The sequence below is a fragment of the Pan paniscus genome, chromosome 11, assembly GCF_029289425.2.
Source record: "Pan paniscus chromosome 11, NHGRI_mPanPan1-v2.0_pri, whole genome shotgun sequence".
Classification (NCBI taxonomy): Eukaryota; Metazoa; Chordata; class Mammalia; order Primates; family Hominidae; genus Pan; species Pan paniscus.
In genome coordinates, this window is record NC_073260.2 from 7,019,732 (window position 1) to 7,043,881 (window position 24,150).

General features: G+C 39.9%; 1 protein-coding gene across 14 annotated transcripts in view; it reads left to right on the top strand.

The window, feature by feature from the left end:
* The window catches only part of SETX (senataxin), a 96,155-nt gene that overhangs the window by 20,276 nt on the left and 51,729 nt on the right, over positions 1 to 24,150 (top strand). For all 14 annotated transcript variants that reach the window (XM_055117547.2, XM_055117549.2, XM_034929357.2 and 11 more), the window contains 5 exons: positions 741 to 960; positions 2,528 to 2,647; positions 5,822 to 5,993; positions 6,131 to 6,218; positions 6,770 to 10,921. In XM_055117547.2, the coding sequence (XP_054973522.1) occupies positions 741 to 960; positions 2,528 to 2,647; positions 5,822 to 5,993; positions 6,131 to 6,218; positions 6,770 to 10,921 (4,752 nt within the window). The remainder of the gene's footprint in view (positions 1 to 740; positions 961 to 2,527; positions 2,648 to 5,821; positions 5,994 to 6,130; positions 6,219 to 6,769; positions 10,922 to 24,150) is intronic.

Below are 24,150 nucleotides of genomic sequence, written 5' to 3' on the forward strand. Positions count from 1 at the left end.
TGGTGTAATGAATCCCCCATAATCCATCAGTTAGCTTTATCAATACATGGTCAACATTCCACTCCCCTTTAGATTAGTTTAGAGCAAATCTTAGACATCAGAGCATTTCATCCACAAAATATTTCAGTATGTATTTCTAAAAGATAAAAGACTTAAAAAAAATGAAAAATATTATTACATATATATTTTTTGAGATGGAGTCTTACTCTTGTTGCCCAGGCTGGAGTGCAGTGGTAGGATCTTGGCTCACTGCAACCTTTCCCCACCAGGTTCAAACAATTCTCCTGCCTCAGCCTCCCAAGTAGCTGGGACTACAGGAGTGCACCACCAAGTCCAGCTAATTTTTTTGTATTTTTAGTAGAGACAAGGTTTTGCCAAGTTGGCGAGGCTGGTTTTGAACTCCTGACCTCAGGTGATCTGCCCGCCTCAGCCTCCCAAAGTGCTGAAATTACAGGTGTGAGCCACTGCGCCCAGCCAGAAAAATACTATTATTGCATCTAAAAGAATAATTACTTAATGTTGTCTTGCCAGTCAGTGTTTGAATGAATGGAAATGATTGTCTAAAACTGTTTATTAGGGGTTAGTATGTTCAAATCAGGATGAAATAAGGTCCACACATTGCATTAATTAATATGTCACGTCTTTTAAAATCTGCAGAGAATCCTGTTTTCTTTTCTATGTTCTTGCTGTTTGTAGACCATTGTTTATTGAATTAAGTAATAAATATATTCTGCATTTAGGTTCGGCGTTGGGCTATCTTGACTGCAAGAAACTTGGGGAAAGTGGACAGAGATGATTATTATGACTTACAGGAAGTTTTACTTTGCCTTTTTAAAGTCATTGAGTTGGGGCTTTTAGAGAGTCCAGACATTTATACTTCTTCTGTCCTAGAGAAGGGTAAACTGATTCTTCTGCCCTCACACATGTATGATACTACCAACTACAAAAGCTATTGGTTAGGTGAGTATTATTCCTACACTAATATAATTAGTATTTTCGTATAGTTCTGTTTTTTGAGACAGTCTCACTCTGTTGCCCAGGCTGGAGTGCAGTGGCACCATCTCCCCTCACCGCAAGCTCCACCTCCCAGGTTCAAGCAATTCTCCTGCCTTAGCCTCCTGAGTAGCTGTGATTACAGGCAAACGCCACCACACCTGGCTAATTTTTTGTATTTTTAGTAGAGACGGGGTTTCACCATGTTGGCCAGGCTGGTCTTGAACTCCTGACATCAAGTGATCTGCCCACCCTGGCCTCCTAAAGTGCTGGGATTACAGGCGTGAGCCACCGCGCCTGGCCCTGTAGTTTCATGAGGGTCCTAAAAGGGAAGTGTTCTCTTTGGTGATCTGATGAAACTTGCTGAAGATAGGATTTTATAGTTCTCAGTTCTTATTCTGTCATTAACTATTGACTTAACTATTACATATCTTGTTATTAAACAGTATTTATATCCTAGAAACTTTTCTGTAGTAAGCGGTACATTTTCAAGCACTGGCAAATGAATCGAATCTTGTTTACGGCCACATTTTATTAACAAAATATTAGTGTAATAGTTGGCTTTAAATAGGATTTGGTTGTTAATACTCCTTTTTCAGTGTGTAAAATATTTCCTGGTAGAACTGGGCATGGTGGTGCACGCCTGTAGTCCCAGCAACTTGGGAGGCTGAGGCCGGGAGGATCATTTAAGCCCAGGAATTTGAAGCTGCAGTGAGCTAGGATTGTGCTACTGCACTCCAGCCTGGGTGACAGAGGGAGATCCTGTCTCCTAAAAAAAAAAAATTAAATTTTCCTGGTAGAAAGGGTTGTCAGCATTGTTTACAAGTCCTATTGTGGCTCAAAATACTTTTTTTTTTTTTTTTTTTTTTTTGAGACGGAGTCTTGCTGTGTTGCCTAGGCTGGAGTGCAGTCGCGTGATCTCGGCTCACTGCAAGATCCGCCTCCTGGGTTCACGCCATTCTCCTGCCTCAGCCTCCCGAGTAGCTGGGACCACAGGCGCCTGCCACCACGCCTGGCTAATTTTTTTGTATTTTTAGTAGAGACGGGGTTTCACCATGTTAGCCAGGATGGTCTCGATCTCCTGACTTTGTGATCTGCCCGCCTTGGCCTCCCAAAGTGCTGGGATTACAGGTGTGAGCCACCACGCCCGGCCTCAAAATACTTCTATACCATTTCCTTGATTCTAAATCTTAAGGTCACGTGTCATAAATGGCAGTGATTTTTTTTTTCTTTCTTAGTGGTATATGGAATACGGTACATCTTAAAATTGAAGGCATCTTATATTGGTGAGATACAAGTTACATGGTAGTTATGTTAGAAATTGTTTTCTAACCATTTTCTACTTTCACACTTGAATTAGTCTAGAGTTCTATTACTTGGGAGCAGTTGTGTATGAATATCTGAGACTTAAATGTTTGAGAAACTAAATACTATCTTGCTTCATCTTCCTGCCTTGTTATTCTTTTGCAAACTAAACCAGGCATTAGTATAGTATTATTTCATCAATTCAAGATAACTCTAAATGATCTTACAGGTATTTGCATGTTGCTGACCATTCTTGAGGAACAAGCCATGGATTCCCTGTTGTTGGGCTCAGACAAACAAAATGATTTTATGCAATCGATACTTCACACTATGGAGAGGGAAGCAGATGGTAATAAACTTTACTTGCTGAATGTCATTGAATATAGTGATGATGATGCACTTTAAAAATAATAGTGTCACTGCAGGAATTGGTGTATGTTGTGGAGAAAAGAATTTTTCTGGTTTAGTAATAGATTCAGACTTTTTATTTTGTTTTGTTTTGTTTTTTGATACGAAGTCATACTCTTGTTTCCCAGGCTGGAGTGCAATGGTGCGATGTCAGCTCACTGCAACCTCCACCTCCTGGGTTCAAGAAATTCCCCTGTCTCAGCCTCCCAAGTAGTTGGGACTACAGGCGTGCACCACCACGCCCGGCTAATTTTTTTGTATTTTTAGTAGAGATGGGGTTTCACCACGTTGGTCAGGCTGGTCTTGAACTCTTGATCTCAGGTGATCTGCCTGCCTTGGCCTCCCAAAGTGCTGGGATTACAGGCATGAAACTTTTAAATCAGAAAGGACCTTTATAATTTAATTCAATACCTTCCTTTCATAGAAGAAGGGAAGTTAATCTACTTTTTCATGATGAAAAAGTTGGTGGTAGGATGAACATCAGAACCTCTGGGAGACCCATTTGTAATGACATTGTGGTTAACATTGTGGGGAAAGGCTTCTCTGTCCCATGGCCTCCCTTTGCCTGCCTCTTTGTTTCTCTGTGGTTCTCTAATACAGTAACTGCCAGCCACATGTGATTATTAAAATAAATTTAAGTCAATTAAAATTAAAAATGCAGTTATTTGGTCCCACTAGTCATATTTCAAGGCTCAATGGCCACACGTGCCTGTACTCTATCCTGTACTGTATTGAACAATGCAGAGACAGAACATTTCCATCATCACAGAACATTCTCTTGGATATGCTGCTCCAGATAGTCTAGATAATGAGGCCTAAAACTTGTAGTCATGTTTATTATTAGATCTTGACCTCCTTTTGCTGATGCTTGTATCATGCTAATCATGAAGGATCTGTAATTAAATAAGTGCTTCTAATCTTTAGGAAGTAATGAATTAATAAAGACCAAGTATACCAGATCCTATGAAAACATAATGAATATAATTTTTTCCCCTCATTCTCTTCTCTTCATGCAACTTGAATGTTGTATATAAACTCATTTGTGGGAGATTCTAATATAAATATATTAATGTTATTCTTTTGTTGATAGGGGATATATGTGTGTGTGTGTGTGTGTGTGTGTGTGTGTGTGTGTGTGTGTGTATATATATATATATATTTTTTTTTTTTTTCTTTTTGAGACCAAGTCTTTCTCTCTCACCCAGGCTGGAGTGCAGTGGTGCGATCTTGGCTAACTGCAGCCTCTGCCTCTGGGTTCAAGCGATTCTCCTGCCTTAGCCTCCCAAGTAGCTGGGATTACAGATATGCGCCACCATACCTGGCTAATTTTTGTATTTTTAGTAGAGATGGTGTTTCACTATGTTTTCCAGGCTGGTCTTGAACTCCTGGTCTCATGTGATCCGCCTGCCTTGGCCTCTCAAAGTGTTGGGATTACAAGCATGAGCCACCATGCCCGGCCTTTGGCATATATTTTCTTGCTAGATTATGTCTGAGGCTTATTACTCTTTTGCCAACATTTACTGCATAAATTGTTCATTTCTTTCCCTGTGCCTAACTACATGTATAATTCTGTCCTTTCTGTTAAGCTAGCTCCCTTAAGCATCTTAAAAAAAAAACAAACACCTTTTTTTTTTTTTTTTTTTCTTTTGAGACAGGATCTCACTCTATCACCCACCCTGGAGTGGCTCAATCAGGTCTCACTGCAGCCTTAACCTCCCAGGCTCAAGTCATCCTCCTGCCTCTGACTCCCTAGTAACTGGGGCCACAGGCATGTGCCATCTTACCCAGCTAATTTTTAAATTTTTGATAGAGACAAAGTCTCACTATGGGTGTAGGCTGGTCTTGAACTCCTGACCTCAAGCAGTCCTCCTGCCTCGGCCTCCCAAAGTGTTGGGATTTACTGGCGTGAGCCACTGAACCCAGCCTTGTCTTCAAAATTTTAATTACCTCTTTGAGAAACTTTTCATAATTGTCTTCATCTAACTACTTTGTTTCTTGTGAGCTTACTAGACACAGGCACTGTTTCAGATGCAGTGGAGGATACAAAAATATATAAGAAAGTTCAAATGACTGTGGTAAATTCTGAGAAGTATGAGGGAAGTAAAGTCACAAGTTCTAGGATGACGTAGCAATAGCAGTGACTGCGTGAATTCAAGCACTTGCCTCAGAAGAGTACTGTAGATGACTGAAGTGGGGGAATGTTTAATGGAGGAGGCATTTAAGCTGGACTTTTAAGGATGGATAGGATTTTGATACGTTGTGCTAGAATTGAGGGCATTCTAGTGCTTATTTTGGAAAAAGCCAGTGATCTATTTGTGCTGTAGATAGTGTATGATTATAGGAATATGAAAAATAAAAATGGAAATAAACAGTAGATCAATATCTTTTAAGTTCTTGACTGAGGATTTTGAATTTTCTTGGAAGACATTAAGTAGCCATTGAAGATCTTTGAGTGGGGCAGTATCTTGCTACTGCATATTTGATAGAGAAGCAGGAGGTTGGATGAAAAGTAGAGAACAGTAAAGCCATGTTGAGATACAGATGGATGAAGAGTGTATCTTTGCCTTATTCCTTAGCTAAAGAATTTAGTCATTTACACTAGATGCGTGACACAAAATTCAGGATGATGCTGAAAGAGAATTTCTTGTATTATGGGCTTCATGTAGATCTGTAAATACCAAGTTTCTTTCTCTTTCCTTTATTTTTTTCCTCTTCTTTTCTGTTAGTTATTGGTGGATGGGACTACAAAGTTTTGGGAGGGGTTGAGGAGCTGAATTAGAAAAGGTTGTTTCTGGTATGGCAAACAGGGTGTGAAAAGATTGTGTTTACCTAGACTGTTTTCTTGCCCATTAAGGAATTTGTTTGCCACTAAATTTTTTTTTTTTTTTTTTACAGACATATCATAGTATTGCTTGCAAAAAATCTTGAAAATGTGGCTGCTTTTGAAACCCTCTGTGTGTCTGAGGACTGGCGGCGGCACTGCTTTAAATTATTTGCTCCTTGGCTTTTAGTTGGGTTGCTACTCACCAGATAAAGAATATGCTTAATTCTCAATATATTGTAGTATGTTTTTCTAACTGTTTAGTAATTCAACGATTGTGCCATTGTATTTCAGATGATAGCGTGGATCCTTTCTGGCCAGCGTTACACTGTTTTATGGTGATTCTGGATCGCCTTGGATCTAAGGTCTGGGGTCAACTTATGGATCCTATTGTGGCATTTCAAACCATTATCAACAACGCAAGCTACAATAGAGAGATCCGACATATACGGAACAGCTCTGTAAGGTTAGTTCAGCTAATGTCAGGATTTAAACATCATCTCTATAAGAAAGTGTGTTCCAGCTAGATTACTTAACAAGAGGTGTTTCTTCCTTTTTTTCCCCCTTCGTTTCAGTAATTTCTATTTATTCTTAATATTTAAGGACCAAGTTAGAACCGGAGTCCTATTTGGATGATATGGTGACTTGCAGCCAGATCGTATACAATTATAATCCTGAAAAGACCAAAAAGGTATAAAACACTTTGAAAATTCAGATGCTATTTTATTGCCTTTATATTGTGTAGACTATTTTATATAATTTGTTGAGTTGCAGATTTTGTGATATGTAGCTGTTCTCAATCTACTGCTATGTAAAAGCCCTTCTCATTGAACAGCAGATGTATTGTGTGTTGGGGAAGATGGACTCTAACTACAGTATGCATACTTTGGAAAATTAATTTCTAAGTACATTTAGGGAAGATGGAAAGTTTATGGGGACATACATGGCATGACTAGAAATCAAAACTAGCTAGTGGACAGAAGGTGAGAGTACATAAAGGTTTACCAATTTGTCTTTTTATGAAAACTCAAAATTCAATTTATATTTTCACTTTCTTGGGAGTTAGGTGTATTACGATTGTGATATAATTATATGCTACAATTATACCATTGTATAGCATAATAATGATGTGGTAAACCAAAATAAGAGAGTTGAGAAACTTATTTTTTTTAACGACTTGGGTGTTGAACCTGTCATAAGTGGTGCTTATTTATCTGAACGTCAGCATTTCTTTCATTTTAGGATTCTGGATGGAGAACAGCCATTTGCCCAGATTATTGTCCTAACATGTATGAAGAAATGGAAACATTAGCCAGTGTACTTCAGTCAGATATTGGTCAAGACATGCGTGTTCATAACAGCACATTTCTATGGTTCATCCCTTTTGTCCAGTCCCTCATGGATCTTAAGGATTTGGGTGTGGCTTACATAGCACAGGTTGTTAATCATCTGTACTCTGAAGTCAAAGAAGTCCTCAACCAAACAGATGCTGTGTGTGACAAAGTCACTGAATTTTTTCTTCTAATTTTGGTATCAGTGATTGAACTGCATAGAAATAAAAAATGTTTGCATTTGCTGTGGGTAAGTTCCCAGCAATGGGTGGAAGCCGTCGTCAAATGTGCCAAGCTTCCTACCACTGCGTTTACACGGAGTTCTGAGAAATCATCTGGAAATTGCTCCAAAGGAACAGCAATGATATCTTCACTGTCGTTGCATTCCATGCCATCTAACTCTGTACAACTTGCTTATGTGCAGCTGATTAGAAGTCTCCTTAAAGAAGGTTATCAGCTTGGGCAGCAGTCTCTTTGCAAGCGATTCTGGGATAAGCTCAACTTATTCCTTAGAGGAAATTTATCTCTAGGTTGGCAGTTGACTAGTCAGGAAACCCATGAGCTACAAAGTTGCTTAAAGCAAATTATTAGAAACATAAAATTCAAAGCACCTCCATGTAACACTTTTGTGGATCTGACTTCTGCATGTAAAATCTCTCCTGCATCTTATAATAAAGAAGAAAGTGAACAAATGGGGAAGACGTCTAGAAAAGATACGCATTGTTTGGAAGCTTCCAGCCCAACATTTTCTAAAGAACCAATGAAAGTGCAAGACAGTGTATTGATCAAAGCAGATAACACTATAGAAGGTGACAATAATGAGCAAAATTATATGAAGGATGTGAAACTAGAAGACCATCTCTTAGCTGGGTCATGCTTAAAGCAGAGTAGTAAAAACATTTTTACTGAAAGAGCTGAAGATCAAATTAAAATAAGTACAAGGAAGCAGAAGTCTGTAAAAGAGATCTCTTCATATACACCAAAGGATTGTACTTCAAGAAATGGTCCAGAAAGGGGATGTGACAGAGGAATAATAGTATCAACATGTTTGTTGACTGATTCTAGCACTGATGCTTTGGAGAAAGTGTCCACATCAAATGAAGATTTCTCTTTAAAGGATGATGCTCTTGCTAAAACCTCAAAACGAAAAACTAAGGTACAGAAAGATGAAATCTGTGCAAAGTTATCACATGTAATAAAGAAGCAACACAGGAAGAGTACTTTGGTCGATAATACTATCAATTTAGATGAAAATTTGACTGTATCTAACATTGAGAGTTTCTATTCAAGGAAAGATACAGGAGTTCAGAAAGGAGATGGTTTCATACACAATCTTTCTTTAGACCCTAGTGGTGTTCTGGATGATAAGAATGGAGAACAAAAATCTCAAAACAATGTATTGCCAAAAGAGAAACAGTTAAAGAATGAAGAATTAGATATTTTCTCTTCCCATGAAAACAATTGTAAAATACAGGAATTTCATGTTGAAGATAAAGAATTGATCCCTTTTACAGAAATGACCAATACTTCTGAGAAGAAATCATCTCCCTTTAAAGATCTTATGACTGTACCTGAATCAAGAGATGAGATGAGTAATAGTACCAGTGTGATTTATTCCAACTTGACAAGAGAACAGGCCCCTGACATCAGTCCTAAATCTGACACCTTAACGGATTCTCAGATAGACAGAGACCTTCACAAATTATCTTTACTAGCTCAAGCCAGTGTTATTATGTTCCCATCCGATTCACCTCAGAACTCATCGCAGCTGCAAAGGAAAGTAAAAGAAGATAAAAGATGTTTCACAGCTAACCAAAGTAATGTTGGAGATACCTCCCGTGGACAGGTTATTATTATTTCAGATTCTGATGATGATGATGATGATGAAAGAATCCTGAGTCTTGAGAAACTCACTAAACAGGACAAAATATGCCTTGAGAGGGAACGTCCAGAGCAGCACGTTTCAACAGTTAATAGTAAGGAGGAAAAGAATCTAGTAAAGGAAGAAAAGACAGAGACTCTTTTTCAGTTTGAGGAATCTGATTCTCAGTGTTTTGAGTTTGAAAGTTTATCTGAAGTGTTTTCAGTTTGGCGAGATCATCCAGACGATAATAATTCAGTTCAAGATGGTGAGAAAAAATGTTTGGCTCCTATAGCCAATACCACAAATGGTCAGGGTTGTACAGATTATGTATCTGAAGTTGTTAAAAAAGGAGCAGAGGGCATTGAAGAACACACAAGACCACGGAGTATTTCTGTTGAAGAATTTTGTGAAATTGAAGTTAAAAAGCCTAAGAGAAAACGATCTGAAAAACCAATGGCTGAAGATCCTGTGAGGCCTTCATCTTCTGTCAGAAATGAGGGCCAGTCTGATACTAATAAGAGAGGTCTTGTGGGAAATGATTTTAAAAGTATAGATAGAAGGACTTCAACTCCCAATTCACGTATTCAGAGAGCCACTACGGTTTCACAAAAGAAGTCTTCAAAGCTTTGTACTTGTACAGAACCCATCAGGAAAGTTCCAGTTTCTAAGACCCCTAAGAAAACTCATTCAGATGCCAAAAAAGGACAGAATAGAAGTTCAAATTACCTAAGTTGTAGAACAACTCCTGCTATAGTGCCGCCAAAGAAATTTCGTCAGTGTCCTGAGCCAACTTCAACAGCTGAGAAACTTGGCCTGAAAAAGGGTCCTCGTAAGGCATATGAGTTGTCCCAGCGGTCTTTGGATTATGTAGCTCAATTACGTGATCATGGCAAAACTGTTGGAGTAGTTGATACCCGAAAAAAGACTAAATTAATTTCTCCTCAGAACCTGTCTGTCAGAAATAATAAGAAACTTCTGACTAGTCAAGAACTTCAGATGCAAAGGCAGATCAGACCCAAATCACAAAAAAATAGACAAAGACTTTCTGATTGTGGAAGTACAGATGTTAAAAGAGCAGGGTCACATACAGCACAGAATTCTGACATATTTGTACCAGAATCTGATAGGTCAGATTATAATTGTACAGGAGGAACTGAGGTACTCGCCAACAGTAACAGAAAACAGTTAATAAAATGCATGCCTTCTGAACCAGAAACCATAAAAGCAAAACATGGGTCTCCAGCAACTGATGATGCTTGCCCTTTGAACCAGTGTGATTCTGTAGTGTTAAATGGAACAATACCAACAAATGAAGTAATTGTCTCTACTTCAGAGGACCCTCTGGGTGGAGGTGATCCAACAGCACGTCATGTAGAGATGGCAGCTTTGAAAGAGGGAGAGCCTGACTCCAGCAGTGATGCAGAGGAAGATAACTTATTTTTAACCCAAAATGATCCTGAAGATATGGATTTATGTTCACAAATGGAGAATGACAATTATAAACTCATTGAACTAATTCATGGAAAAGATACAGTTGAGGTTGAAGAAGATTCTGTAAGTCGGCCTCAGTTGGAATCTTTGAGTGGCACAAAGTGTAAGTACAAAGATTGTCTTGAAACCACAAAAAACCAGGGTGAATACTGCCCAAAACACTCTGAAGTGAAAGCAGCAGATGAAGATGTATTTCGTAAACCTGGCTTGCCTCCTCCTGCATCTAAACCTTTGAGACCTACCACTAAGATTTTTAGCTCAAAGAGTACTTCACGAATTGCTGGTCTTTCTAAATCTTTGGAAACTTCTTCAGCACTTTCACCGTCTCTAAAAAATAAGTCAAAGGGGATACAGTCGATTTTGAAAGTACCACAGCCAGTTGGTGAAATGAAGAATTCGTGCAATGTTCTTCATCCTCAGTCTCCGAATAATTCCAACAGGCAAGGTTGCAAAGTTCCATTTGGTGAAAGCAAATATTCTCCATCTTCCTCTCCAGTAAACATTCTTTTTTCATCACAGTCTGTCTCTGACACCTTCGTTAAAGAGGTCTTAAAATGGAAATATGAAATGTTTTTGAACTTTGGTCAGTGTGGGCCCCCTGCAAGTCTTTGTCAGTCCATCTCAAGACCTGTGCCTGTCAGATTTCACAGTTATGGAGATTATTTTAATATTTTTTTCCCTTTGATGGTATTGAATACTTTTGAAACAGTAAGTATGTGTTTCATTTGTATGCCTCTCCAAACTTTTCAAGTTACCTCTTTACCTTGCTGAGTGAAAATGAGAGTATAGTTCAAAAAATCAGCCAGCCATGGTTGCGGGCACCTGTAATCCCAGCTACTCGGGAGGCTGAGGCAGAGAATTGCTTAAACCCAGGAGGCGGAGGTTGCAGTGAGCCGAGGTCGCGCCACTGCACTCCAACCTGGGCGACAGAGTGAGACTCCGTCTCAAAAGAAAAAAACAAAAGTATAGTTAAATTAAAATTGACCCTTTCGATTTAGTTACTGGTTTTAGATTTCATGTTGAACAGACATTTGTGCCAGCCACTGTTTTAGATACTGGCAATACAGAGGAACCACTTTTTTTTTTTTTTTTTTTTTTAGGTGGAGTTTTGCTGTTGCTGCCCAGGCTGGAGTGCAATGGTGTGATCTTTGCTCACTGCAACCTTCTGCCTCCCAGGTTCAAGTGATTCTCCTGCCTCAGCCTCCCAAGTAGCTGAGATTACAGGCCTGCGCCACCAGGCCTCACTAATTTTGTATTTTTAGTAGAGAAGGGGTTTCACCATGTTGGTCAGGCTGGTCTCGAACTTCTGATTCTGACCTCAGGTGATCCACCAGCCTCGGCCTCCCAAAGTGCTGGGATTACGGGCATGAGCCACTGTGCCTGGCTGGAAACTCTGCTCCTTGTAGCTGATAGACACAACTCAGGGTGCTAATATACCAAGTCCAAAGGTAACACAGAAGGAAATGTTTATTGACGCACAGGTAAAGGAAGACTTCTCAGAGGAGATAGTTTCCCATCTGCATTTGTTTTGTTTTTAAGTAAGAGACCTCTGCTGTAGTTTTCTTGAGGAGGTGGCAAAGGGTGAATTACATTGAACACAAAGTAATGAATCCTAAATTTCTCTACACATCAGACTTCCCAGTTTCTTTCTTTCTTTTTTCTTTTTTTCTTTTTGAGACGAGTCTCGCTCTGTCGCCCAGGCTGGAGTGCAGTGGTGCGATCTCGGCTCACTGCAAGCTCCGCCTCCCGGGTTCAGGCTGTTCTCCTGCCTCAGCCTCCCGAGTAGCTGAGACTATAGGCTCTCGCCACCACGGCCGGCTAATTTTTTGTATTTTTAGTAGAGACGGGGTTTCACCGTGTTAGCCAGGATAGTCTCAATCTCCTGACCTTGTGATCTGCCCGCCTTGGCCTCCCAAAGTGCTGGGATTATAGGCGTGAGCCACCGCGTCCAGCCGCCAGTTTCTTACTCATCACAGCAGCTGCTCTGTGTAACAGCCTCCCCAACCCCAGCACATCCTATTCTGGTTCTTCTCTCCTCCTTACTCAAGTAGAGTTGACAAACGATAAGATTCCCAGTTAAAATTTGAGAAAAACAGCAAATAATTCTTTAGTGTAAGCATTCAACTGCGTTTAGAAGGATTTTTGTGTGTGTGTTTTCAAGGCAGGTAAGAAGTGGGAGCAAATTTTTAGTTAATCCTTAAAAGAGATCTTCGTGTATACAGTAATACTCTTAAAACCAACAGTGTTGAGGTAAATAGTCATGGTTCATTAGCTTGATAGATATTTGAGTGCCTAGTATGTGCCAAGTGCTCTTACAAGCATGGGAGATAAAGTGGTGAACAAGACAGATGAGGTCTCTGCTCTCTGGAAGTGACCATTTCGGATTGAGATAAGGACTCTAGTATGATCTAGAACAAAGGGGACAGGGCACTTTCTGGAGAGATCAGATAACCTCTATGAGCAGATGATACACTGAGACCCAAGTGACTAGGAGTTAACTGTGGGAAGTATGTTACAGGCAGAGTGGAGTGCAAAGACAGTCTGGTAACAAGATTGGAGTGTTGGGAAAGGAAGTGTAATGTACAAAGGGACAAGTCTACTACAAAAGAAGAGAAGTGAGTTGTTAACACTGTACATGGCAAGATAAATGGCTTTTATAAAGCTTGAGTGAACGTATCTTCATGAATGTACTTTATGTTAAATCTTTTGATCAATTTGTACCTCAAATTTTAGCCATTTTTGAGAGTTGCTTTATTTTTTTTTTTTTCCTAAGGTACTTTTGTTTTAGCAGGAGTTGCTTTATTTTCACTGGAAAGCACTAAATTGCTTAGAAGCCATTCATAACCCTATGAAGGGTAGACACGTACTTTCATATCCTGAGTTAAAAGATATTTATTAAGATTTATTTCCTTCAGGACATTTTTGTAGTCTCAGCTTTTTAAAAACAGAATGAGCACAAGTTCCATTTGTACATATACAGAGTTTAAAATAGTCAAAGATTTCTATCTGGCCCATTATAAAGAACATCAGGCACCCCTCATCCCCCCAAGTAACTATTTTCTATTCTTAATGAGTCCTTTGGAAATTTCTTTCCATTTTTATCTTTTTTTTTTTTTTTTTCTTTTTTGGAGACAGGGTCTCACTCCTGTCCCCCAGGCTGGAGTACAGTGGCACAATTATGGCTCACTGCAGCCTCAACCTCTTGGCCTCCGGTAGTCCTTCTACCACAGCCTCTTGAATAACTGGGACTACAGGCTCACACCATAATGTCAAGCTAATTTTTGTATTTTTAGTAGAGGCAGAGTTTTTCCCATGTTGCCTAGGCTGGTCTCAAACTACTGGGCTCAAGTGATCCACCTGCCTTTGCCTCTCAAAGTGCTACGATTACAGGCGTGAGCCATCCTGCCTGGCCCTCCTTCCATATTTCTGAATAACATGTCCATATTGTAACTCCTTGATTTTTCAGTTTTAGGCGTTTCTATTTCCTGCTTCAGGAACTACCCCCATTTCCAGCCCAACCCTTGCACACACTCTTCCTGTTCCCTCATCCTCATTATGGGATTGTCTTGAAATTTTTAGATCCATTTTTGTTATTTTGACTATGTGAAAGATATCTTCAGCTAAGCCATGTAGTATGCTGTAATTGCCTTTTCATTTCCTTCCAAACTCTGTGTTTTCCTTGGATTTATTGTTTTATATGTTTATTTAATTTTCTACTTATCACTAAATTAATGCCAGGATGTCTTTTCTTGAATGTTTAAATCTCTCATGATCAGGTACATTAGTTAACCTATAAATTTGTTCTGTGTGTGGTGCATGATGATATTCCTGAAATAGTAGTCCTCATCCTTGGGTTGGGTCTGTATCTCCTCCACCCCCGTCATCTTTCTTGGTTACTCATGTTAGCGAGGCCTGTCCTTCAGGCTTCCAGAGAAGAGGGTATATGAGAGGTACATTTTTGAAATCTTGCATGTCTTAGAATTTCTTTAATCTTCTCATTTTCTTTAATTTTTTCTATCTTTCATCTCATTTTCTTTTTGTTCTTTCTTGGAGGCCACCTCAACTTTTCTCCCAAATCCGTTGAATCCTTTTTAGCGTATTTTTAGTTTCCTGGAACTCTTGTTCTCTGAATAGTCCTTTATTCTATTTCATGGATGTGGTATTTTTTATTAGCTAAAGTTTATTAATGATAATTTTAAAGTTAGCTAAAAGTTTTTCTCTTTTTGCATGGTTCCTGTTTCCCCAGTTGGTTTTTTCCTGTTCATTTTAGTGTTTATAGTCCTTTCTATTAATTCCTTTTTTCAGGTGCTAATGATTTCTAGTGGTCTACTCACATTTAAGAACAGGAAACTAAAGAGTAGATTGGAACATTATTCATGGTAGCCAAAAAGTGGAAACAACCCAAATGTGTGTCAGTTGATGAATGGATAAACAGGTCTGTTCATACAATGAATGGAATATTATTCAGCCATAAAAAGAAGTGAAGGTCTGTGTTCACTAATGAACCTTGAAAACATTGTGCTAAGTGAAATAAGTCAGGGACAGAAGGTCACATATTATATGATTCCATTCATATGTATTGTCCAGAATAGGCAAATCTGTAGAGACAGAAAGATGAGTAGTAGTCAGGGGAAGGAAGGAGGGGGGAATTGGGATTGCTGATAGGTACAGTGTTTCTTTTGGGGTGATGGAAATGCTGTGGAATTAGGTAGTGGTGATGGTTGCACAGCATAGTAAGTAAAACCATAGTACTAAAAACCACTGAGACGTACACTTCAAAATGGTGAGTTTTATGTTGTATGAAATACTATCTCCATTTAAAAAATATTACTTTAAAAAGAGAATAAATTTGATTAGCAATAGGTTAAAAAAGATGCCTGGGAAACATGAAACCTTCAGATACTTTTACAAAAACGAGCCTCTTTATGGTTGCACTCTGGAAGGCAAACATGATCTGAAGGGCGCCATAGCAGGGTAAAACTCAGCATTAGTTTCATTCTTCATGGTAAGGTTTTGTGCTTAGGTGCAGTTATAATCTGTATTTTGTTATATATATAAAAGATGAAAACACCAGAAGCTCTGAGTGAAAGGGTGGGCTTTTTGACCATTGGCACTTCATTAGGAAGCCCCCACCCCCCATTATGTCAATCAATGTCTTTTTTTCTTTTTCTTGTTCTTTTTTCTTCAGACGGAGTCTCACTCTGTTGCCCAGGCTGGAGTGCAGTGGCATGATCTCGGCTCACCGCAACCTCTGCCTCTTGGGTTCAAGCATTTCTCCTGTCTCAGCCTCCTGAGTAGCTGGGACTACAGGTGCACACCACCACACCCGGCTAATTTTTGTGGGGTTTTTTTTTTTTTTTGTAGTTTTTTTTTTTTTTTGAGACAGTATCGCTCTGTCGCCCAGGCTGGAGTGCAGTGGCATGATCTCAGCTCACTGCAAGCTCCGCCTCCTGGGTTCATGCCATTCTCCTGCCTCAGCCTCCCAAGTAGCTGGGACTATAGGTGCCTGCCACCATGCCTGGCTAATTTTTTGTATTTTTTAGTAGAGACGGGGTTTCACCATGTTGGTCAGGATGGTCTCGATCTCCTGACATCTTGATCCGCCCACCTCGGCCTTCCAAAGTGCTGGGATTACAGGTGTGAGCTTCCGCGCCCAGCCCTAAGTTTTGTGTTTTTAGTAGAGGTGGGGTTTTGCCATATTGGTCAGGCTGGTCTCAAACTCCTGACCTCAGGTGATCTGCCCGCCTTGGCCTCCCAAAGTGCTGGGATTACAGGCGTGAGCCACCGCACCCAGCCTCTCAGTGTCTTTAGTCTTTATTTTTCCTATCAGGTCTCAGTTCCCGAAAAAGAATCGTCAAATATTTTACCTGGGAAATGTAGGCGTGGCAGGGAGCTGAGTGTGGGAAGAGGGCTGGGATAGGAGTGGGGGACGGAGGAGAGGTGTTAAAGCATTCAGTGTATAAACATTTACTACTTTCTCTCTTTTTTTTTTCTGTATGGTATCCTCATCCTTGCTGTCCTCAAGGTCAGAGACTGCTTATCCTTTCTAGAGACAAAATCTCTTGTCATTTTTTGCTGGGACCAGGGAGGAACAGTTTCCCTCCAGCCATCCTTCTAGAGAGAGCTGTTGCTTCCCAGTTGGAGTTCACATTCTTGGGCTTGCTAAGTTAGTTCCATTCATCCCTCTGCTTTGCAGCTTCCAAAGTTTGGTTACTGTTGTCTCCTCTTCTGTCCTTTTTGTTCTAATTGGTCAATGCTGTTTTTTAAAATCTCTTTGGTGTTTTAGTGGGGTTTCAGGAGGGAAGGAAATGGTGTGTGTTCAATCTACTTTGAAGTTACACCTTTCTTTTTAACCATACAATTTCAACCGTCTTATTTAAGCATTTCTGGTTTATACAGGCCAATAATTATTGGTGGTGTTAAGGTGCCTTGTTTAGTTTTTTTTTTTTTTTTTTTTTTTTTGAGGTGGAGTCTCGGTCTGTTGCTCAGGCTGGAGTGCAGTGGTGCGATCTTGGCTCACTGCAAGCTCTGCCTCCCGGGTTCACACCATTTTCCCTCCTCAACCTCCCAAGGAGCTGGGATTACAGGCGCCCGCCACCAGGCGTCTGGCGCCACGTCTGGCTAATTTTTGTTTTTGTATTTTTAGTAGCGACGGGGTTTCACTGTGTTAGCCAGGATGGTCTCAATCTTCTGACCTCGTGATCTGCTCGCCTCAGCCTCCCAAAGTGTTGGGATTACAGGCATGAGCCACTGCGCCCGGCCTAGACTTTTTTTGGGGGGATTACCAAATTTGGTTTATATCCTATTTAGAACCTGAAACATAGATTTAATTATTTGGTTATGTTTTATTGCAAGTGGAATGTAGTGACATTACGTAGAATTATCCCTTACGAAAGACAAATGAGAACAGATTCAGCTTTTAGAAATGAGTCTTTTGTATATTGATGTGACTGGAAGAATAATTTTTTTTTAATCCTTGTATTTAACACATAAAAGTGTTAATTGGATACATGTGCACTGTTTTGCCGGGGGCCAATTTTTTGCAGTCAGTTGTGGCAAATGCTCTTTTATTTTAAAACTTAGATATGCTTTCTGTTATCTGCAGTCCTCTACTGTTGCCTCTCCTGTGTAGAGGTCATTGTAGGTTGCATGGACAGGGAGCAGGCAGGCAAGGAGTACCCTTAGACACTAACTTAGTACCATTAGGCACTAACTTCGATTCTCAGTGCCCAGTAGGGAGATGGCTCTATTTCTGTGGCTAATTTCAGACAAGATTGGGTGAATTTAGGGTGGTATGGCTATGGATGCTTTGGCTAATTTCAGATTGTAATCAGTTCTGTGAAGGAAACAAATAGGCAGAAATGATGAATTGTTGTGAGTGGCGATATTGGGAGGCTGCTCTTGAGACCTGGCTGACATCCAGAAGAAGAAAGTACTGTTCAGGAGGTGGGGTGGAATGTCAAGAATGTAATGCCATGAGATGGGAACTGAGTCTTAACGAAGAAAGAGATTAGGCTGGTATGGCTGAAGTGAAGTAGCTGATAAGGGGTAAAGAGAAATGAAATAAGATTGGAGAAACAAGAGCCAGATACAGCCCTGTAAGCTGCAGGTTGATATTTCATTCTCAGTTCAGTGAGAAGGTACTGAAAGATTTTTATTTGGTTGGTCATTTAGACTGGGGGAATAGTAATAGTAACCAGTTTACGTTTTTTATACACCATTTGCTGTTGCTGTGGAGAGTAATCTTTAGAAAGGTAAGCATAAATGCAGTTGACCAGTCAGGGGGCTACTATAGTAGCCCAGGAGAAAGGTGATGGTGGCTTGATTTGGGTGGGAGCTGTAGAAGTGGAGAGGAATTCAATATATTGGGGGTAAATTTTGGAGAGAGTACTTAGAAGACTTGGTGATAGAATTGATGTGGGAGTTAAGAAGGGAGGATGATTCTGAAGTTTTTGGCTTAAGCATCTGGTTAGATTGTGATGCTGTTTACTTGATGTCAAATGATCATGGGCTAATGGCCCTCTCTTTTGGGAGTGACATTGCTGAAGCCAGGGAGTGTAGTTGAAGATGTTAAACTGATACATATTGTGAGAAACTGTGCGGCAGCCTAGGATGTGATTGGGTTCTTGGGATGGGAAGGAAATAATAAGTAGAGCAGACTAGAATTCCTATAGATGGGAATTAAAGTAGAAAAGAATTTCTTAGGTTTTCCCCCTTTTTTCTTCCCCTCATTACCCTGGGCTAGAGTACTACCCTTATGTTACCTTGTGGTGCAGGGCAGAAAAGTTGGAACTAGCTCATGTCTGCAGTGGGTAGCATTAGAGTGGCATTGTATCCCAGCTCCTGTGAGGAATAACTAACGGTGGATATAGTTGGATTGCTTGGTTCTTGAAAGTTCACTTGTTCCCTCCCATCCCTAGGGCTGAATTATTGTAACCAAGGAAGTCAGAATTCAGAAAGGTAAGTATCAGGGTAGACTTAGAGATTATAATACTGAAATGCTTACTCCCAGAGTTGTATCCCCATGACTCTCTACCCTACTCATCAGTAGAGATACAAAAGCTAGGTGGTGCTAGGCTATAGCCCCTTGTTCCTGCAGTGTTCCTTTGTAGCTGATGTGCCTGGTCTCCCTGGGGAGTATGAATTCAGAGGGGAACATCTGCATTTCCTGTCTGGAGTGTAGTCACTATAAGAGAAAAGTAACAAACCGAACAACATGGAGCAGGTAAAGCAAAATTATGGGAATAGTCAGAATAAAATTTAGCTATAAGCATATTAAATATTCTCGAAAAAATAGAGCATGCTAGAAACATGAAGCAAGAAGGAGAAACCATAAAGAACAACAAACAGGAGCTAGTTGGGGATAGAGGACACAATCATTAGAGAACTCAGTAAATGGAGTGGATAGTACGTGGATACAACTGAAGAACGTGTAGGCAAGCCAGAATGTCCACTCAGATCTCCCACAAGTTATCACGAAAGGATAGAAGCAGAAAATAGAAAAGAAAAAGCAATGAAGTGGATAGAGAAGTGTTAATATATGTGTAATAAGGATCTCAGAAAAAAGGGATAAATTAAGACCAAGATTTTCTTAGAAATAGAGAAGGAGTTGAGAGTTGAGATTGAGAGGGCTTTTAATGCCAAGGGAATATAACTGAATAAGTGTATACATAAGCAGTTATATTGAGACCTTTAGAATGTATTTAAAATCATAAGTTCCAGGAACAGTGTTACCTGCCAGAAATAAAAAAAAGCTAGAAAGGTTTAAGATGAAAGAATGGAAAAAGATGGCCAGGTACAGTGGCTCATGCCTGTAATACCAGCATTTTGGGAGGCAGAGGCCAGAGGATCGTTTGAGCCTGGGAGCTTGAGACCAGCCTGGACAACAAAGTGAGACCCTGTCCCTTAAAAAAAAAAAAAAAAAAAAAAGGAAAATGATACGGCAAACAGGAACCAAAGAAAGCTGGAGTTGCACTTTTACAATCAACATTTACTTTAACATGAGAACAATTCAGAGGGGCAAAGACAGTAGGTATCAGTGAAAGGAACAGTTACCCAAGCGTATATAATTGATTGTGAACATGTATGTATATAATAATTTCAAAATGTACGAAGCAACAATTGATGGAACAGTTGTAGATGACAGCTGCTACAGATACTCAGTGATACAGTTCATTAAAATGACAAAAATGGAGCAATGAATAATTGGAAGAGGCACGATTCTGATCATTTGCAGATGACCTACACAGAAACCCCAGTAGCATCCATATTTGGGCACAAGATGGATGTGCAAAAAAATACGTAGTGTCCCTCTGTAGCAGCAATAGCCAGTTAGAAAATATGAAAGAAGATAGCACGGTAACTGGAACTGCACACCTGTTAGTAATTAGTCTAATGATGAATGCATGAGACATTTATGGAAAACACTTTAAAACTATTTTAAAGGTGATAAAGGAAGACGTTTAGTCTTTTGTTCAAAATGGAGAGCGCTATGTTCATGGATGTGATAGCTTCACATTGTAAAGATGTGACTTCTTTCTGAATTCATTTATAAATTTGATGTAGTTCAAGTTAAAATCCCAGCAGGATTGTTTTGAGGTGATTGATAGACTTACTTTAAAATTTGTAAGGAAAAGCAAAATCTATTATAATAAAGTCACTTTGAAAAGAACAGCATAACTAGGGCATGGGGGGAATGATAGTTGCTTTATCTGCTATGAAGCTGTTTCAAAGCCATAGTAATAGACACATATGAGAGTGGCACGGGGCAGGCAGATACCCGGAGAAACAGTGGGAGACCCTTTGGCTCCTAAGAAGGAACTCCTTCTTGCATATGTGGCAATCTTAGATAAAACGAGATAAATAGGACATCACAAATCAGTGGGGAAAGGATGGATCGTTAGAGGAAACTGGCCTACTTCATTGGGGAAAAAGCAAATTAGGCTAAGATTCGTACTTTATAGCACATAAACTTTGGTTAAATCACATATGTTTGGAAAGTAAAACTAAACGAAGAAAATATCAAAACGTCAGTTTAGGTGATGAAGGTAATCATAAAAATGTAAAAAGCATTAGCCACATTAATGGATTAATGAATATTAATGGATTTTATTCTGTCAAAGTTAATGTCTTTTTAGTGAAGGACTCTATATTTGGAGTTAACAGATGTGAAGAAGAGAGTTTTAAAACATTCCTAAACTGGCAAGAGATTAGTAGCTAAAACCCACAAAGCACTTTTGTAAATCGACAGCAAAAAACAGGGAAATCAGTAGAAGATGGACAACAAATAATTTGCAGGAAACTTGGTGTGGTAATAAGTATATGAAGTGTTACTGAAAGGAGGAAAGGAAGTTAAAATAACAGGTGAACAAAAGTTTGTGATCCTTTATGATCTAGCAGTCTTATTCCTGCGTAGCCTCGTCAGAAGAACATATACATGCCTGTCTATGAGGGTTCTATGTCTTAGGATGTCATTTATAGGATATAGAGTTGGAGCTGGTTAAAAGGATGGATGAGTAAAATGAAGCCCTTACATACTAAAGAGTACTATGTGAGTCAGTCCCAGAAGACTTAAAAGTTGGTTGAAAAAACAAAACACCTAGTTTATGGTAGATTACCATTTGTCTAAATCTCTCACACACACCCCTTCTGGATTTTTCGGTTATACTAACACAGCTGTAGTGGATACCTAGGGTGGAGGTTGTCATGGAAGTGGAATCAGGGATGAAGGAGAAATCAAATGATGAGGGCCTTGCATAGACTCCTGACCGTGCATCACGAACCGGAGATTTGGATTAGCTCTACCTGAGATGGGTAAGGGAGAGTAACAGCAAGGAGGTCATCATTGAGTTTGATGGGTGGGCAATTTTTGTGCAGCACTGGTTAAGTTGGAAACCAGATGTACAAAGAAGTGAGTGGAAGGAGTGTTTTTGAAAACATACATATTGATTGGGAGCAGGAAAAAGGGGGCACTAAGCTGAATGGTCATTTGGAGACAAGGAAGTGTTTTGTTTATTGGTGGCAGAGTGTTCTTAGAGCGAATTCAGTGTGTATGCTGATGGGAATGAGCAATGGGCAGGAAGAAATTGATGCAAGAAAATGGATAACTCTAGGAGTTTAAGTCCTCAAAGGAAGAGGGCTCCAGGACAGAAATCAGTGAGTTTGCCTTAGACTTTTGTATTGAAAAGGGGACAGGACATGGAGATGAATGTCAGTTGCTTTGTCTGTTTGGGGTTTGTGTTTGGCTGTCTTACGTAAGTCAAGGACAGTCTTGGTTATTGGGAGCCAGTGCTGCAGGAACTTCTTTTCCCCAGTGAAACAGCTGTTGTTTTAATAATGTAATTTTTTGGCCAGGCACACTGGCTTACGCCTGTAATCCCAACACTTGGGAAGGCCACAGTAGGCGGATCATCACTTGAGGTCAGGAGTTTGAGACCAGCCTGGCCAACTTTGGTGAAACCCTGTCTCTACTAAAAATACAAAAATTAGCCGGGCGTGGTGGCACGTGCTTGTAATCCCAGCTACTCAGGAGGCTGAGGCAGGAGAATTGCTTGAACCCAGGAGGTGGCGGTTGCAGTGAGCTGAGATCGTGCCACTGTACTCCAGCCTGGGCGGCAGAGCAAGACCCTGTCTCCAAAAAAAAGAAAAACGCAATAAAATAATAATAATAGTAATAATTTTTTTAAAGAGAATTTTCTTGGGGTCACAAAAAAAAAAGAAACCTCATTATAACCAAACAGTGTATTTAGTCTATGTGGAAGTATTTTTATCAAAACATAATATTAAACTATTTGATCTGAAAAATGTTAAATTACTAAATTATTAGGAACCTCCAGTTTTGTAGAATAATCTATTCTTAGTTACTGGGAAAAAAGAGAACTCAGACCTCCTTTGAAGATGAGGCCTAACTGGATATCTGTCGTTCCTGTCTGGAGTGGGAAGAAAAGGAACAAAGTTTGCTGCTTTGAAGTGATAGTGCTTTATGAGATTGTTACATTATTACCACTGACCTTTAATACTTGGAAAGCTAGCCGGGCTTGGTGGCTCACGTCTGTAATCCCAGCACTTTGGGAGGCCGAGGTGGGTCGATCACCTCAGGTCAGGAGTTTGAGACCAGCTGGCCAACATGGTGAAACCCTGTCTCTACTAAAAATACAAAATGTGGGCCGGGCACGGTGGCTCATGCCTGTAATCCCAGCACTTTGGGAGGCTGAGGCAGGTGGATCACCTGAGGTCAGGAGTTCAAGACCAGCCTGACCATGGAGAAACCCTGTCTCTACTAAAAATACAAAATTAGCCAGGCGTGGTGGTGGGCGCCTGTAATCGCAGCTACTTGGGAGTCTGAGGCAGGAGAATCACTTGAACCTGGGTGGTGGAGGTTGTGGTGAGCCGAGATGGCGCCATTGCACTCCCGCCTGGGCAACAAGACGGAAACTCTGTCTCCAAAAAAAATAAAAAAAAAAGTAAGCCGGGCATAGTGGCGCATGCCTGTATTCCCAGCTAATGGGAGGCGGAGGCGGGAGAATCACTTGAACCCACGAGGCGGAGGTTGCAGTGAGCGGAAATCGTGCCATTGCACTCCAGCCAGAGCAACAGGACTGAAACTCCATCTCAAAAAACAAACAAACAAACAAAAAAAACAAAAAACTTGGAAGGCCACATTGTATATTCATCTCTGTTCAGTGTATTCTAAATGTTCTTATGTTCAGGGAGCTTGTTTTCTTTTTATTTTTTACAGCAGCTGACACCTTTTGAAAGGAGTATGTTTCTAACCATCTGCATGATTTTTCATCCTCTGAACCTGGTTGATTACTTTTAACTTTGATAATGCTCTGATGGGCCGCAAACATACACTTGTTTGTACTTTGAAGTTATTTCATTTAGTGTGAAACTACTAGCTCATGCAATTTATGATTTCTTAATTTCCCAAGGCCACATGAGTTATGAAACAGATAAACCTGTAACTGCATCAAATACACAAACCTGTGAATTATGTAGTATATTGAGTATATATTAATTAGGACTTTTTACCTAGCTAAGTTTCTCTTTGATAGCTCCAGAATTTCAGCTATCATTAATCGGTCATTGTAGCTTGACTATAAGAGATCCACTTAATCTCTGGCTCCTGGGGTTGCTGTAGAAGTTAATATTAGGCCCAAATAATTTCAAACTAAAAGTATCTGCCCTCCTTTTTCCAAGATGGGAACTATCTAGGATCTTCTAGGTACTCTCAGGTAAATCTCTTGTGATAAAATTTTATTGATCCATTTTTTTTATCTTTGTTGTACACACTAAGATGCATTTTAACAGCTTTATTAAGGTATACTATACCATAAAATACACCCTTTTAAGGTGTATAATTGAATGGTTTTTTTAAGTAAATTTATAGTTGTATAGCCATCACCACAACCCAGTTTTAGAACATTTCTGTTGACCTA